Source organism: Halyomorpha halys, unplaced genomic scaffold, assembly GCF_000696795.3.
Source record: "Halyomorpha halys isolate HHAL.00 unplaced genomic scaffold, Hhal_1.1 Scaffold207.1, whole genome shotgun sequence".
In the NCBI taxonomy this organism is placed as follows: Eukaryota; Metazoa; Arthropoda; class Insecta; order Hemiptera; family Pentatomidae; genus Halyomorpha; species Halyomorpha halys.
The window spans coordinates 1,178,027-1,197,058 of NW_027104696.1; the positions used below are offsets into that span (position 1 = coordinate 1,178,027).

The following is a 19,032-nucleotide window of genomic DNA, read 5'->3' on the forward strand; positions in this document are numbered from 1 at the left end:
TCATTATCCATTTTTATTAATTAATATGTTTAGGAATTTCTTATCAAAAAATATATCTTTCTACACGTTAAAATTTTGATACTTTATTATTTTGACATGTTAAAATATATATTATTTTAAGTAAGAAATAGCAAAAAATGTTAATCAATAAAAATGGATAATCTTAATGTATTGGTTATTTTTAGATAATAACAACTTGAAATTCGGGTATATATCCCGAAACGTTGTTGAGTGGCAGTATTGCATAAATAAATATACACTATATGTTAAAGGATTAAACATACATTGAAAGAATTTAGCTACGTTTCTTAAACTAAAACTATTTAAATTGTCAATAAAGGTCTATCTGAATACTGTTTTGGAAATAACTATTATGCAGAATAATTGTGTCTTTTTTTTTTATAGTTATTTATATATGTATATTTCTTATTTTTTATACTCTGCAACCTTTAACATAATATCGTGTTTATCCCCTACTAAACATTAATTTAATTTAGTTGTATATACATGTCTATTAGCAGATATAAATTGTTAACGTTCAATGTCTTCATGATAATGATGATGAATATCGAACATTTTGATGATTTTGTACTTACTATTTTTTTTTCTGTTGTGTTAGGCTAATTTAATTTTTTAGGTGTTTTATGATTTTTATCTTATTCCGCTTTTGTGTGATTTTCTTGTATAATTTTTTTTTAATTTCTTAATCATTTATTTCATTGTCAATTCTATAAGAATCTGAGAAAAATTGTGCTTCACTCCAAGAAATATCATCAGTTTATTATGATTTACAACGTATGTGATCTTATTTTTTTCATTCCTGATAAACCCTTAAAGGGCGAATTGTTAACTGTAGGCAATAATTCGATACCACTATCGATAGTCGTCATTATAGAAAAGCCTATCTACATATAGTCGCTAGGTTATAAATGATCGATAAATTGATACAAATAATGAATCGATCGGATGTGTGGTGATTTTTTAAAAATAAATGGAAATTCCAAATGTAGTCACCTATCATTTATCATCTACCGAAAGGACTTCAATACATCCTCTAACTCATATAACTTATATTGAATCATTTGATAAGAAAACATGACAAAGTTTATCGATATCTGTCTCTCGATAAAATCGAAACTATCCATAGTTAAAGCTATTTTATCAACTTGAGTTTTTATCGAGTCGAAACTTTCTGTATATAATATCGTACCAATAATTTGAATGCGTTTTTATTTTTATATTTCTCCCGTTTTAATCTTAGATAATTATTTCTTTTATGTAAGCATATTTGATTGCTATCTTTTTTTTTTTTTTTATTTGATATGTTTATTTATTACTAAGTACTTAAGATGTGTTCCGATCTATCGGTACGTGCCAATATAACATGAAAAAACATTAAACATAAAATTAAATATATGTTTGTCCACTCTTAATTATTGGAACGTCATGTAGGCTGCAATGGTTTATAAACTAAAATTATACAATTTTGCAATTGATTTTAAGAGATAAAACTAACGATTTAATTAATATAATACAGCTAAAATACAAAATACTAAAATAAATGAAATAAAACTTTTGAAGAGAATAATAATGATAAGAATTAACAACATAGTAGTGTAAACTAAGAATAAAGTTAAATGAAGTAAAGTAAAGAATATACACAAAATAATAAATAAACATCTTCTTGATATTTTTTTTTGATCGACATATTTGATAATCATGGGAGTTTAAATTTTAATAAAAGTTTTTGAACTCGAATTTTGTGCTTAGGTGTGTTTTCAACTGCGGCGAAGACTGACCTTGTGGCCGTACCCCGAGGGCAATAGTAGGACCTTCACTGTCAGTCACTGTCGACCTGACCTAGGTTGTAGGTTTACATGTATACTGTCTGATTAGAAATGTTTTGATTGGCTATAGTTTGAATTTTCCTTACACACTTCCTTCAGTCGCAATTGCCCCGACGAAGACTTGCAGTGAGAGGTCAAAACGTTGTATATTAGTAAATAGCTGAAACTATTATTTGTAGATGTATGTTTTATAGGTTGTATTTTATCCATCGGGTTCCTGAATTAATTGGACTTTTCTTCATTTAACCCTCGATTAGTATTATTCTAAACTTTATACAAGTTCGTTGTAGTGCAGAATACTTAGTTATTAAATGTAGAATAATAGAGTAAGTGCACTTACTCAGCCTCCACTGGTTTATTACCAATGACGCGGTGATAGGGTTGCACTGGGATCTGGAAGAACCCTGTTCTACCCCTCATGGTTGAGGATAGAGTAGTCTCGGGGATCCTCAGGTCGAGAATGTAAATATTGTACATAATAGTGTAAATGATTTGTGATTTTATTTTTTGGTGTATGTACATCTAAAGATTTTATTTTATTTTTTTTATTATTATTATAATTTTTTTATTTTATAATTTTGGTATGGATGTGATCGTATATCCCTATTTCTTATTGCCCAAGTTGTGTCTGATTTTAGTACTTATCAATAAATGAATATTATTACTATAAAAAAATCGATCAAACCACATTGTAAAATAAATAATTAGTTGATATTGAGGATAATATGAGGCGTGCGACTGTCGCAGGTCTTTAGGATCTCTTGGAAAGGTCGTAACTTCCATAAATGGGATTAACCCGATTACCAAACAAACTGCTTTCTCGCATTAGGGGATAAAAAGTCTCGATGCTTCGTACCTTTGAATACTGTACGACGTAATTCAATCAATACTTCGGTAATAAATAAGACATTAACGATATTGTGGTTGATCAGTGGGGTTTAATTAATTATTTCTGATCGATTTCAATGGGTATTATTTATGTGGTGATAAGATGGTCGGGATTCCGGTCAAGGGAGAACTCAAAAAGGTAAAAGTTATTTTTTGTGGTAAGGTTTTAACCAGAATTTCATGCATTTGACTGTAAAGTATTACCAGTGTGAATAAATAATGGAAAGAGAATAAGACGCAAATAATCTATAATTTAATTTAAAATTTAACTTCATAGTGTACTAACACGATACACTTTCGTCCTGTGCTTCTTAAAATATAACATTATTTGTTAAATTTTTATTTGTTTGTTATTCATTGTAGTTATTGTTTTGTTTTGTTCTTAGGCCTGATGAAGGACTGAAATTCTATTCGAAATGTTGGTACTAATAAAATAAGTTTTACTTCTTCTTCGATTTTCCCATTTAAACGGCCAAGTCTGGGAATGACGAAATAATTGCAGCGGTACTCCTGAGATCCTCCAAGGGACGTGATGGTTGTGCGGGTTGGGGTGCAGGTCCCAGTGCGCTTGGTTCGAAACGTTGTGGGTTCGATTCTCACCTGGGGCAGTTAAAATTCATTTTCGGCAGTCCCGATTAATGACTCTTGACACTCCTACCTTGGTTAGTACGCGGCGGCAACTAGCCCCGGAACTTGCCGGTCTTGTTCCCCCCACCAAATACCAGTACCAGAGATCCTCCAGGACGCCGTACAGCTTGATCTCCTAGTCAGTAGGTTGAGGCCATCTCTGCTTCCGTTTTTCCTCCATTAGGACACGTGTTTGGAGAATGTGCTCGGTTGTCTGTTCTCCCCTTCCACATTTTGAATTTTTAGGGAGGTGAGCGTTGAGCCGGTTATGTCCAGTTCTTAAGCGAAATATCAGGACTTGCTCTCTTCTGGAAAGTTGGTAATATGGATCCAAGATCCTGGGGTTTGAAGTCCGGATGTTCATCATTCCACCTCTACTGAACGCTTTGTTTATGGTTTTAACTTCCTCCAGTCTCTGTGTGGAGGTGATTTGAGGCAATTTGGAACCTTCTTTCGCTAGCATAGCAGCCAGTTCATTTCCCAGTATTCCACAATGTCCAGGTATCCACTGCAGTTTTATATTCTTGTAGATGGTGTAGCATGCTCTAACTCAATGGGAAGCATAGTCAGCCCGGTTTCCACTTGGACCTTAGGTTAAAAAGAACTGAAAAGAAAAAGCTGCGTCGGTCAGAAATACTACTTTGGATTTCTGACTCTTGAGATCCAGTAAGATTCTTTTTGCAACCAGCAGTGAGTCTTGCTCGGCTCTGTAATTAGTGGAATCGAAACCTATGGGAATCTAGAATCTCTTCTAACTGAAGTTGAGATTTTATTGAGCTTATTGTATGTGGGTCTTGCTTCTTTGCCTTTTGAGACGGTACTGTGTCCTCTGACCAATACGATTCTTTATCTAAAATGAATCTTATAAAACAGTTCGTTAGTCTTTTTAATCTTTTTTCATGTTCAATGAACAGTCGAGTCCTTGCCTCGATCAAGTCAGAATGATGAAAAGATATGTATACATGTAATTACATCCTTAATCCTTATAAAAAGGACATAGATTCAAATAGTATACATCCAAAATCGTACGTCGCGGGACAAATAAATTCAAACTATTTCTAAAAGAAACGACCACCATAGAATATATGAATCGCTCTATTAACAAAAAATCAGATGTTCAAAATTTAAATTCATGTCATTCAAATCTCAAAAAAACATAAGACACAATTAAACAATAATAATAAGAAGTATATAGACTGCTAAACAGACCATTGACTGAAAGGGACAGTATAAGGTCTGGGAAAAGCAGAACCCAAAACTTGTGCGAGAAATTTTCAGTTAGTAGTTGTATAACTACCGTTTATTTTTATTAAATTTGATTTATCTCAGTTTGTATTTTGTACATTTTAGTGTGTTATAATTAGTTTAGCAAATCCTTTAAAAAATAAATAAATGTTTTTTTCAATGTAGTGCAGGAATATGAGAGCAATAAAATCTCGAAACGTGGCATTCATACTGTTATACATCCTAAAATTTATCACATTCAAACAGGCTGTCTGAATTTAATCAATGAAGTTATTTCTCCTTAATGATGTATATTATTAGAATCAGTCGAAGTGTCAATGTCGAATTATACATATATTTCTACAAATTTAAGTGATTATTATTAAACCGGCTGACCCGGCAATGCTTCACTATGGCTAAATTTTAATATTAATGTAGTAGATTGAATGAACACAGTTCAAAGGTTGATATCAATTATTATATTTTGTTAAAATTAACATCAAGGTCGAGAAAAGAACATGGAGGTCATTAAAGATGATACTATTTGTTATTAATTAAGGAGCATTGAAGATTTTTGGATAGGTATTCGATGGTTTTATTGGAGTCCAAAAGCTCATCCAAATAGGCCTTATTATATTCGTGTAAATAAGTCTTTTGTAGTCAATTGTGGAAGTTTAGACTGTTTGTCTAGTAAATGTTGTAATAGTAGGAATCAACGAGAAGTTTCCATCATCTTTTCAGTGTTCTATGAGGATTCTTGTTGACTGTTTATCTCGATGTAGCGGATCTGTTCGGCGGAATTTATAGGTTCACGATGAGGGAGGGATGATGGTGATTTGATTGAATTTATTTTAATCCTCCCTTCTTTACAAGATTCTTCAAGGGTTGTGATATGAAATTGGAGAGTATAGTGCACAATTGATGGGTCATTACTCACTGATAGCATACATGTGACATAATTCATCAAAATAAAAATATTTTCAAAAACTTCCTACTTCTGTAAACGTTATCAACTTGCATTTTGACTTCGGTCAGAGCATTTTATCTCTTTGTAGCGTCACTGTAACACGCGATAATGAAGTGCCACTGTATCCGTCCCTTCAGTCATTATCAGTCCGTCGCCAGTCTCTAAATCCTAGCCTGTCTTGTCAAATTGAATTTTTTTCGGAATAATGGTCTTGCAGGAGGTTTCCCAGTACTTCGAAGAAAGGTTCAGGAGGCAATTACCGTCCGACAACTGTAGTTCAGGATCGGAAGGCGGTTCTCTCAAGAGAGGTAGAAATATTTTAGTACACAGTAATTTATGATTTATATGTAATTGTTTACAATGGGTTAAGTCCTTGACATCTTCTCATCTACATTCCATTGCAGCGTATTGGTAAATACATAACCACATCTGTATTTGGTTGTACGTACGATATATGTGATGCATGACAGAATCGTTTATTTGTAGCGACTTTTATTGAGTTAATTTATTGCTAAATGCAGATTTTAGGAATGTATGTGATAATATAATCTTTTTTTTCATTATTCCTTATTTATTAGATTTAAAGCCACTAAAATGTCTAGGAAGTCATTTCGTACCATCACCTATATTACAGGAGCCCAATTTAAACCTAGTCAATAAAATATTCATCTAGAAATAATTTTTAAAATTATTATTGACTCCTTTTTCTCAAGGGGACGCATTCATCTTGACCTCTCCCTAATTACCTAATTAATTTAATAATGTTAAATTATTACATATTTTTTTCACCTGTAACTCCTAAACTGTTTATCTTATCACAAAACAAATTAAAGAGCATTATATTATGCGTCGAATGAGTACCATAACGTAATACTAAGACCAAAGTATGGTCTTAAATCACTTACGCAGGTTGTACCGTGGCCTTTAACTTATCTATTGAAGTCAATATACAACCGGAGTAGGTGGTTTAAGACCATACTTTGGTCTTAGTAATACGTTATGGCACTCATTCGACGCATAATATAATGCTCTTTAATTTGTTTGATTACAAATTTTTTATTAGAACCATTTAGGATTTATTGGCGAAAAACCGAAAGAAACGTAAAATTTGGTTATTCATTACTTAATCAAACTAATTACCTGCTTTAAACTAATTAGCTTAGACTCATGTGTAGTACTTACTTTATTATATATATGTATATATCACTATATCATTTTTTGGCTGTTTTTTTTTTTTTTGATAGATTTATTTATTGATAGATATTACAATCTGCCACACAGTTGTGGGCAATAGGTAATATTGATGAATGATCTCATACATACTAAAATAAAATAAATAAGTAAAAAAAGAATTAAAAATTAAATAAAAAATGAAATAAAATAAAAAAACTCTCTTAAAATATATACAAACAAAAGAATAGACAAGTGAACATAAACAGACTATCTGTATGAAAAATAAATAAATAAAATAACATAATGATAAAATAATATATACAATATTTACAGAATCGACCCTAGGATCCCTGAGCCCACTCTATCCCCCACGTGTGAGGGGTAGAGCAGAGCTCAAGAGATCCCAGCGCATCCCTCTCGCCGCATCACTGGTAATGAGCCAGTGGAGGCTGAGCAAGTGCGCTAAATTGGCTGATGTTAAAAAAAAAAATCCGTTTTTTTTTTCACTGCGGTTTATGATTTACGACCTACTAGACCAAAATAATAAGTTATAGTACTCATTCGAAGAAGAATTCATTATTTAATTTCATAAACCATATATATTTTTTTTATGAACAGTTTGCAAGTTATACACGAAAAAACAAGCCCAATTCGTTATTTTATTAAATTAATTAATAAGAGTTTTTAAACCGCCAGAAATGTGTTTCCTAGTTAAGTACTTAATATAGAAACTAATTTTTAAAATGATTTGCAGATGTATCTTCTATGAGATCATTTTTATGCATTGGGCTCCAGCGCTTTTTTATCTTTCCTCCTTCAGCGATACCAGACGCACTGTCTCCGGTATCATGGAGGTTACCTCCTCGAATAATTAACATTGTTATGTTGAAATGAAAAAAAACAATTAAGAAAATTTCTTCTTTTTTTCTTTGGCTTCATACTTCGTTAACAATGAGTACTTCTTATTAAATTTTAAAACGAAAATGAACTGTTTAATTATTGGATACTTTCGGTCTCTAACCATTATTTTTCACGAGCTCTCGGCTCATTACTTCCTCGAAACTAAGGTAGGGAACCTTTGAATTTATAAATGAAATAAAAAAATCTATATTCCTGACTTCTACAATTTTCACTCATACTTTCGTTTTAGGCATTAAGGAATCAATTTTTCTGACGGTCCGTGTGTATCTGTGGTCAAATTTGTTTTCGGGCTTAATCCACCGGGTTCTACTTTTGCTTACGCAAGCGTAAACCTATTTCATTCACACCTATATTTCCAAAACGGCTCTCCCGATTAGTCCCAAATTTGGAGGAAATTTCATCTCATTCCATCAACTACTTTCGCTCATTCATGCAAATAACTCCTTTCAGTTCTTGTATTTAACGCTTCATCCCGTCCTCAAACGCTAAATCATTAATGTTGAAATATAGTTCATAATTTACCTAAAAGAACTTTTCATAAAAGAAGGATAATTTCCTGAAAATGCAATTTTCACAACAGAATGTGAGAGAATAAATGTATATGTATATTAAAACAGTGAGGATTTATTAAGGGTTTTCCTCTGTAGACTTTTATTTTTTATAAAATTCAATTCAACATAAAAAGAAAAAAATATATCTTCTTCGTTGACAGGTGTATGTAACGAGAAACTTTTTTTTTTTTTTAACGTCAAGAAAATTACTTCAATGTTAATTTTTTTATTTCTATTACAATATTTGCCGTAATGCTGAAATTAAATGATAAATAGTTTTAATTACCTTCTTCGTATTTGATATCACAAAAACAAGCTGATAACGTATATCCACTTCACTATTTAGAAATTATTTAATATGTCATCATATTTTTTTTTAATTATACTTTAAATGTTTATTTTCATTATACACATTACTTTTGAAACTCAATTTGATTTTTTAGATACACTTTATTCTAAGAACCCTTTGTACACCTATATTATTGTACTGAACACTTTATTTTAAAAAAAAAGCTGTAGTGGCATATTTTCCTGTAGGAATTTATTGCTAAGTTCTTCTGACATAAATCCAATGCAGACTGTTGTTTTAGTTAGAGGTTTAAATTTATAATTTTTGGAAGAGATATTTTCCAAAACTTGAATTTTTTTTACCTGTTTTCATAATTTCTTTTCCTAAAATATGAGTTAAAACTATTTCTCAGTAACTGATTCAACGTGGAAAAACCTTTGAATCGATATTTTTTCATGCTCTTTAGTCATATTTTTAACATTACGTATTTTTATCTTCAATGTTGAAGTGATGGATTATGGTTGATTATGATGGTGTCAATGAAGATAATTAATTATATAACCGCGTATTAGTCAAAGAGAATAATTGAGTAGTTTTCTGTTAAAAAAAAATATTATGAAGGCTTATGATGTAGTTGAGTTGAATTTTTATTTAAAATGTTGATTTATAACATCTATGAATTTTGACAAGATGAAATTTGAATATTTATTAAATTACTGAACTGAACAAGTATTGATTGTAGAATTTTAAGTAGCTTAAAAAAACCTTTCTTTTTAGATGCGGACATATTAAATTTTGATTAAAAAATTTCTTTAACCTTGATAACAAAAACAAATTTAAAAGTTTTTTATTACTTCATATTTATTTTATTATTGTCTAACATTTAATAAACAATAAAAAAAAAAATTATAATTTGTTTTTGGTGTTGCCCATATTTTAAGTCAGAATGTATTTTGATATTACAGGCCACCTCAGAATTATCCTCGGAACTATGCATCATCATTCACCATTTCCTTTAAAAATATGGCCGATTAGAGGTTTTATACGTCTCTATCTCGCATTTATGGAGATGAAGAAAAATTTAAAAGGTTTTTGAATTGATTATGCCAAACCTTGTTATACTGAATAATTATCGTGATTTTAAATTTGCAATATCTTGCCGGAAAATAGTTTCAAAAAAAAATTTGTTTTTATCCATTACTACATATATTAAAAAATTAAGTAATTTTTGTTATAAAGCAAAAGTGTCTATATATATAAAGTAAAATATCTTAAAACTCTACTGAAAGATTAGTGGTTATTTAATTTATTTTGAGAAATCTATATCTTAGAAACTATGTGACGTACAGATGTCTATTAGCACTCAAATTAAACCTAGTTGAATGGACTATAAAGAAGTTTATGACTACCTTCTTAGAAGTAGTAGTTTTCATAATATTTTCTAAAATAAATTGATTTATAGTTGTTCGGACAATAAGTTTGATTTATGAAAAACTTCATTTCAGAAACTATTGGACGTACAGATGTCTGCCAGCGCTCAAATTAGAGCTAGTTAAATTTACTACAAAATAGTTAATAATGTTTATCTTTGTAGGCGTATTAATTTTTATGATATTTGACAAAATAAACTCACAAAATGCTAATTTCTTGTTGTTCGTATAACTTGTTGTATATGTCTGTCAATGTACTATTACACAAGAGCCCAAGAGGAGAAAAAAGGCAGTTATCTCACCCCAATTTTTGATTACTTTAATGAAAACTATGTATAATTACTAGTAAAAATTGATGAGTATGCCAAGTATAGGTACGGGGGAAAATGGCGGCTGTTTCAAAGCGATACAAAAAACTATTTTTTCATTCGGATCTCTATATCTTAAAAAGTAGGAACAATACAAGAAAATCTAAGAGGACGTCATTTAAAGAAGAGTAAATTTCCTAAAATATCAGCTCTAATAGAGTTATTTATGTTAAATAGTTTTCGAGATATAGCTTTTTAAAAAGCAACATTTCACAAAAATGTTGTATGGGTCGTACTGAAAGATCAGCAGTTAGTGAATTTATTTTGAAAAATTTATATCTCAAAAACCATTTGACGTACAGATGTCTATTAGCACTCAAATTAAATCTAGTTTAATGAGCTATAAATTAGTTTATCTTCGTAGGAGTAGTAGTTTACATTAAATTTTCTAAAATAAATTGATTTATAGTTGTTCGGACAAATTTTCATTTGCCAAATTTATATTCATATGTGAATATCATAAAAACTACTACCCCTACGAAGAAAAGTGTCATGAACTACTTTATAGTAAGTTAAATTTCCTTTGTTTTGAGTGTTGACAGACATATACAACAAGTTATACGAACAACAAGAAATTAGCATTTTGTGAGTTTATTTTGTCAAATATCATAAAAATTAATACGCCTACAAAGATAAACATTATTAACTATTTTGTAGTAAATTTAACTAGCTTTAATTTGAGCGCTGGCAGACATCTGTACAACCAATAGTTTCTGAAATGAAGTTTTTCATAAATCAAACTTATTGTCCGAACAACTATAAATCAATTTATTTTAGCAAATATTATGAAAACTACTACTTCTAAGAAGTTAGTCATAAACTTCTTTATAGTCCATTCAACTAGGTTTAATTTGAGTGCTAATAGACATCTGTACGTCACATAGTTTCTAAGATATAGATTTCTCAAAATAAATTAAATAACCACTAATCTTTCAGTAGAGTTTTATATTTTTATAAAATATTTGATATTTTTGCTTTTTAAAAAGCTATATCTCGAGAACTATTGGAAGTAAATAGCTCTTTTAAGGTTAATATTTCAGCATATTTACTCTTCTTTAAATAATGTTCACTTAGATTTTCTAGTGTTGTTGGTAGTTTTTAAGATATAGATCTCCGAATGGAAAATTAATGTTTTTTTAAGGTTTTGAAACAGCCGCCATTTTTTATTCCCCCTACCTATACTTGGCAGACTCATCAATTTTGACTAGTAATTATACCTAGTTTTCATTAAAGTAATCAAAAATTGGGGTGAGATAACTGCCTTTTTTTCTTCCCGGCTGTTGTACTATAAGGATCAGTGAGGATTTTGGATTGTAGCGATGTTTATACCATTTGTTTAGAAAGTGCTGTGTTCCGAATATTATTCGGAATAGATGTGCAGTTTCCTGTTTTTTCAGTCTTATATGAGGACTCCAGATTAGTCGTTTGTCCAGGTTTGGTCCTAGGTAGTGGATCTATTGAACGGGGATAAATATCTCCTCTTGGGCTCTTGTACTATAACATTGCTCACAAATGAAATCATCCAAAGATGTTCCATTCGTAGCCGTACTAGCCCGAACCAGGTATCAATCTTTCCTTATGGGTTATTATTAAACCACTCGAACCCTAGCCATAGCCATGCTTCCTTCCTCTTCTATTTCCAACAATCCTCTGAGGCAGCTGAAAAGAACACAGCCTCGAGACCTCCTGTAAAAATGTTATTGGAATGCTATCAATGGGCAGTTTCACATAACATTTACTTGTATTTTTGGTTTAAACATAGTTGCGAATTTCAAGATAAAAAGAAAAAAAAATACACAATTTTAAAAAGTAGTCGTTAGTCGCCAAAATCTTCTTAAAACTAAATTGATTGGTTGTTACAAGACCCTTACCAACATATTCTTGTTAAATGTTACAAACAAAGTAACATTAGTATGGTTCTAATCTTAAGAAGGTATGGTTATGAACCTTTGAACTCTTCGGTGTGATATCCAGGTATGACAACAGGATACGGCGAAATATTACAGAGTCAAGACTAGCGTTTAAGATTTTATCGCGCTATATTTTTATATATCCGCTGTATTTATATTTACCTAGCGACTGTTTCTATTTCGGTTTCCAAGTTGATAGATATCTTTAGCGGGTGGGTCCTACATGCAGTCTGATGCACTGATTAGCTCCACTTTTAGGATTAATTAAATTGTTTTTACTGTATGCTTAGTATCTCGAGCCACGGCTAGTTAGGGTAAATTGCAATTCCTATCATCAACGATGTTACTAATACATCGCCATAAAAATATTGATTTTTTTTGTTCCTTATTTCCAATAAAAGTAATTCACTAAATTTTTGACTATTGTTTTTTTGTTGTTTTTTTTTAATTCAAACATCAATATATTTTTGGTTATATATATAATCAAAAAACAGTTTCTTTCTATCAATTATTTACAAAAGTAAACCAAATTTAATACTGTTTTTTGCTGTAAAATCACTATTCATTTATTCAATTATAAAAATTAATGAAATACATAAACTCTCTAAGATTGAAATGACATAAAGGTAAATATGAAATTGAATTCAATATCATCGAAGTAAATTTCTTAACGTTTATACTATTCTCAATATTTATTCAGGCTGGATGTAGGATTTAGGTTTCTGATGTCTGTTGATGAAATTGAGAGCGATAAACGAAAACCCGAAATTTTTTTTTTATGTTTCTTTAGTCAGCGCTGTAGTCCCTACAGGTTTCTTCAATCTATGGCAAGTCTTGGAACGGCTCTAACACTTTGAATGAAACGTGCCTAACTCTTTTTCTTACAGCATTTAACTTAACGCTATTAAAATAAATCACCGAGGAAAAACAAGAAAAGAGACTGTTTCTGTTATTTGAAAGATGGTTGAATGCCCTACAAAACAAAAATATTATTGAAATTATACCATAATTAAGAAATATATGGCATATGAACCTTTCTCCCATATTTTTAAACTTTTTGGACAAGTTTCCATTGAAACCCATTAACTTTTTATTAATTTTTGTAATAACAATAAAACTTACATTCTCTGTAAAATTCTTGGTGCTCACTTGAAAGATAATTAAATTATTTACAAAGGAAACAATTTTTATATTAAACTTAGCACCCAAACAACTAAGGAAAGTTGTTTTTGTGATGGACACACCAAATATTTTATAGTTCGTTATTTACTAATGTAATTAATAATTAATTCAAATAGTAAACCATTGTGTCTTAATAAACAGTGTTTTTTTTACCTTCAGCTAGTTTTTTGTTCTGTAAAATGATTCAATTTAACTATCGTAATCGAGCCTTTCGACTTCGCTCGGTTGACGAACCGTTGAATCGATTCTATATTACTTCGGAATGTGACACAGCCCTGCCTCCTCGATTGCTCCTGATGAATGTTTGATTTAGGCGATTGAGTCGATGACCTCTTTGTATCTATCACTTCCAGGTTATTTCTCCTCGCTATTAAGTCCTCTTTATCTAACAAATGTCTCATTTGAAGATTTTTAATTTAATTTCCTCGACTATCTGTAGTATTTTTGGCTAATTTGTCAATATAAAAAAAGTTGTTGAAACCTACTTTTTTATACCCACACAGGTCTTCTAAATTTTTAAAAATATTTCATTCCCTCCTCTTCATTTGTTTCAATGGAGTTTTCTTTCGGTCTCTTAAACCAATAGTTGAAAACATTAACGTTGATGTTAATATGAAAAACCTATGCCTTAACAACCCATGAAGCGCCTTGGGGGTTCAGTATGTCGAGGTGGGTTATTTTCTTGATTATTCTGCTTGTCCAGAAGGCCTCGATAATGCGTGTTCAGTATATAAAGGTAAGGTAGTTGACAAGGAAGATGATATTTAGATAAGATGAAACAAACGGGTAACAACCGCTATATCCCAGAGGATGGTAACCTCGTCCTACCGGGTATTATTCCGATAAACACGAGGGGGGTATGCAGACCTGGAGGGTAGCTAGCTCCCAGAGACATACAGGAAGGTGCCTTCGTCCTACTGGGTACTATTCTGACAGAGACGAAGGAGGTATGTAAGCCCGGAGAATAGCTTAGGAAGGGATAACAGGTGGTGGAGAGATATCATCTTATCTGCTTGAGGTAGTTTTGTGCGTTATTTTGGCATCGTTTATTTATTATTTTATTGACATTGTTAAGTAGCACATATACAAATTAATAATATGTTTTTATAACATAAAATAATATATAAATTTGAGAGCTTTGGGTGAGGCTGCGCTCTGGTGGATTGGAGTTGAATTGCTTACTTCTCTCGCTACAAGTACTTGGCAAGGAAGCACTGTTTCTAGACCAACAGTTGTGCAAGGAGGTATTTTGTTCATAATCATGCTCAATTCCCAGGCTTTTCCTCCAATTTATGGTACCCACTTTATAGAAGCTGAGTGCCTATCCTAGGAGAGTCTCCCAAACCTACAGGGCGACTCCCCACTTTTTTAACAGGGTAATCATCTGCCACTGCTGAACTCTAACCAGACCCGGAAGTATACAAAGGAGCTCAGTCCCTTACTCACAGAGCTAGTCAGCTCTACTATATTAAATTAAATTAAATTTCTATAATTTTTTTAGGTTAAAAAAACTTCCAAAGATGAACATAATCTATTTTATATTTTTCTTCATTGTTATGCAACATTTCGGGACAATTGTCCCATATTCATGCACCTTTACAATCCCCATACTTGTCATATTTTCAATTTCACTATTGAAATCATGTCATCCATATATTATGGTTGAAAATTGCTTGCAGTGTGAAACAATTGTCAACCATAATCTATAATAATAATAAACAATAATCTATAACTTTTTAAATAGTGTACACTATTATTAGAGAAATCTATAATAATAATAGTATAAACTATTATTATATATCTATCTATTATTTGTATACTAAATAGTATATTCTACTCTATCAAATGCTGGTGATAATATATTGTTCAATATAGCAACATCTGGGAAAACAAATGCCCTTAACATTCCATACATCTTTAATTTAGGAATTGGATAACATTTCAGACTACTTATTATCCATTTTCAATTATAAATATTGATTTGAAAATAGAAAATATGTAACCTAAAACGTTTTAAAAATTTCTTGATGTCTTCAAGTTTTAAGTGTCTTTGTTTCCTAGTAGTTACTATATTGAAGAATGCCCTAAGCAAATATTGTATTCTATTATTTTGAAGATTCTGTGTTATTTTGATAACATTCTAATTCAACTCCAAACTTTATTATACCATTTCACTGAATATTTCTGATGATAATCCTTTTTGTTTCTGTTTTAGGCGAAGGAGGACGAGGAGGCCGGCTGGCAAGAAGGGCGAGGTCGTTCAAGGAGGACTTCCTGGACATCCTCTCCCAGATGAGGTCACCAGGTGGGGGAGGTTCCCCCAAACCCCCCCGCTCTCCCAAGCCAAGGACGGCCAGCAGCAGTGATGTTCCGGAGGAGAGGAGTCCCCTCGCAGATCTAGACCTTCATGTTAAGCAGGTATTTATTTAGCTCTAATATGTTTAGCTCGTATTATATTTTAATGATTATGTATTTCACAATAGTTTGTATAGATCAACAATAATAACTACTATTAGCCAAGAGGGTGGAGTGATATTCTTGTTAATTAAACTATCTGTATCTATTCCTTTTTTTCCATATGATGCATGTAAAGTTAAGGAATCAAATTTCTTTATTTGAAGGTCATAATTACTCCATCTAACACAATTACCCTGATGAAGACCTGCAGTGCTGTTGAAACTTTAGCCATAACTGATTATTTGAAAACTACTATTTATTTTTTGTTTTGTTATTTTATCAGTACCCTGCCCACCTCTTTCTAAAATATTTTTACAGTATATGGCTTGAAATTATCCCACGCCATGACAGGGGCATCCTCCAGCACAATAATTTATTGCTTATAAGTTATGTAGAAACTTTTTATTTTATCTTTTTTTGTTTTCACTTTTTATTATAAACAAATTAAGATGTCAAACTCTCTTAGTTGGTATCCTGAGCAAATAACCTTCCACTTAGTACACCATTACAACTGATATTGTCATTTTAAAAAAACTTATTTTCTTTCTATTCTAAAAAATAATTTTTTATAATCTTAAATTAGTTTTCTTATTTAAAAAATAAAAAAAAGAGGCTCCTTTAATCTTGTTTAAATTGTCTCCAATTTATTATTATTTCTGATCACTTGTTGTTAATTCAGCAGGCAGTTTTAATATTGACAACTCAGCAGATCACATTGATTTATTTTTTTTTTTTGCTGACTATGAAACAGTTCGATTCAACCTTTTAATTTTTAATATAGTATTATTTTAGTCTTTTAAACTTGATACAATTTAAAGAAATAATCTCTATACCGAATCGAGTTAATATCAACTTAATAACTATTGAATATATAACATCTTGCTTTTTGGAAAAATTATTCTAATTATTTGTAAGTATGCTTATCAATTTATCAATTAAATAAATTTATTATTAAATATATTATTTCTCTTAAATAACTATTATTAATAATGGTTAGTGATAGAGTAGATATCATAACTGTAGTCTGATAGGAAGAGGAGGTAAGCTTATTTTTAATACAAATTTCATACTTACTGAAACATATAATGTCTTCTTCAGGGATTTTGAAAACAAATCTCAAGCTTTTATTACTTTTTTTAATTTGTTTTAAAAGTTACTTTCCAGTGGTAATTTCATGATTAAAAAAAAAAAATACAGACTTTCGGTTAATGGAAATACAAAAACTTGACCCCAGTTCTATTTATTTTACTAAATAAATTGTTTTTTGTAATGTCCCATTATCTATAGCTTTACACCTATTACTACAGAGATTTCATGAAATTCAAAGATCTTTTAACTTTATTAAAACAAAAAAATTGTATTGTACTATTACTGTATCACACACAATTCCATTATTAAAAATGTTATTATTATTTTACAATTTGTGAATACCTGGTTGGATATGATATAATTAAATATATAAAAAATAAAAATCTGATTTTTAATAAAATATCTGACCCAGTAAAAGAGTAATAACCTCAGAATATTAATGTTTTGGCCCGTGTCCAGGCAGAGAGGAGATGTTGAATTTATAATTATGGATTCTGTTCTACAGGTACAGCTAGCTCTCAAACACTTCAGGGACGTCGTGTCGAAAAATAAACTAGAAGTTTTACCTGGTAATGGCACGATTGTGTTAGAAAGCATAGCCACTATACAGAGTGTTCTTAAGACTTACGTTTTTATTGATCAGAGGTAAGTTTTATATTTTATTTAACCATTAAACTAAAATTAAAGGCACTTGTGTCACTCTACATAAATTGATTTGATTTTAACTTGATAATAACTCAGGTCTACAACCAAAAAATGTAATTATTGATGATTTTGGCTAATCTTTGTTCATTTGTGTGCTGAAACAAAAAATGAACTCCAAATTCTTCCATCATCTACAGATTTTTTGCAAATTCATATACATAATGCCAGTTTTGTAGCAAAAAATCATGAAAATCTTTCATGGTTCCTTGGGAACTAAACTGGTCAATTTCATTTCATGGTAACAAAAGGACATTAAAATGAGGCTCAAATTTTAGGGTTTAATTTTAATTTGCGTTTTATGATTGCTTTTTCTGGGGATTTATAAATAAGGATTTCTGGGATGTTGAATCCAATTATGAAGTTAGTATTTTATTTGAAAAAATTTTAACCTCCTTTTTTTAATTTTATTTCCTATAAGTTTTATTTTGTTACTTTTATTTTGTTTATTATTTCGATAATTTCACAGACATAAGGGGATAGTTGGATATCTACATCATGTCACAATATTATTATACAGATATTTTTATAATACCTTAACTGCTTTTATTGATAATTTTTACTCTTTGATTTTAATGTTCATTGTAACTCTAATGAAGTATTTTTCATTGACGGTTTGAGGAAAGAAAATTCTACATGCTGTAAGATTTTACTGCTCTTTTCCTAAATCATAATTTGTATTACTATGCCCTCAAGGGCTCTTGAGACTGAACAATATGTATGTTTGAAAAACAGAATCAATTTTCGATTTCAGCACCCTAAAATCATAAAGATTTGTAGATACCATGAAATCAAATTCCCAAAAGTTATGGTTTTCTTTTGACAATTTTAAAGTATTGGGACATGTTTCCATTGAAATCCGTTAATTTGTAATCAGTTTATTTTCTAGGTGCTTATTTGAAAGATAATTATAGATAATTTAAAATTATTTCAAGTCTTAATCAATTTCATAATATTCCTTTAATAGACTGGTGCATGCTATTACATGAAACTTGGATACATATCTGATTGTTTACACATATTCTATTGCAAAACTTCATATGTAATTGAATTTCAATTTCTGAACTCTTTCATAATATATTATTTGCTTTTTATTCTTTAGTTTGGACATTGTTTTATTTAATGAGCAACATATTCCTTTGACTTACATGAGTTAGAAATTATAATTTACAACCTTTTAATTTATTTTTCAGTACTGCATTAACCACAGCAACAAAAGAAGTATACCAAAGTTTAATGAAACTTATCATGTTGTGTGATGACGTTTTAATTGGTGGTGAGAAAGTACTCAATAAAGACAATGTCCATAAAGTTTTGAAGCAAGTCGATGAAGCAGTTTTAGTAAGTCATGAAATATTATCGTAAGTCATATAGTATAACTATTTGCTCAATATTTATTTATAAGTC

General features: G+C 30.4%; 1 protein-coding gene across 5 annotated transcripts in view; it reads left to right on the forward strand.

Annotated features, from left to right (window-relative positions):
* The window catches only part of C3G (C3G guanyl-nucleotide exchange factor), a 151,045-nt gene that overhangs the window by 105,911 nt on the left and 26,102 nt on the right, over positions 1–19,032 (forward strand). For 3 of the 5 annotated variants that reach the window (XM_067051076.1, XM_067051122.1, XM_067051101.1), the window contains exons 2-4: positions 15,593–15,795; positions 17,429–17,568; positions 18,819–18,966. In XM_067051076.1, the coding sequence (XP_066907177.1) occupies positions 15,593–15,795; positions 17,429–17,568; positions 18,819–18,966 (491 nt within the window). Of the gene's footprint in view, positions 1–5,690; positions 5,862–15,592; positions 15,796–17,428; positions 17,569–18,818; positions 18,967–19,032 lie in introns of those variants that run through there. The other 2 variants (XM_067051038.1, XM_014418701.3) reach the window with 2 other exon arrangements.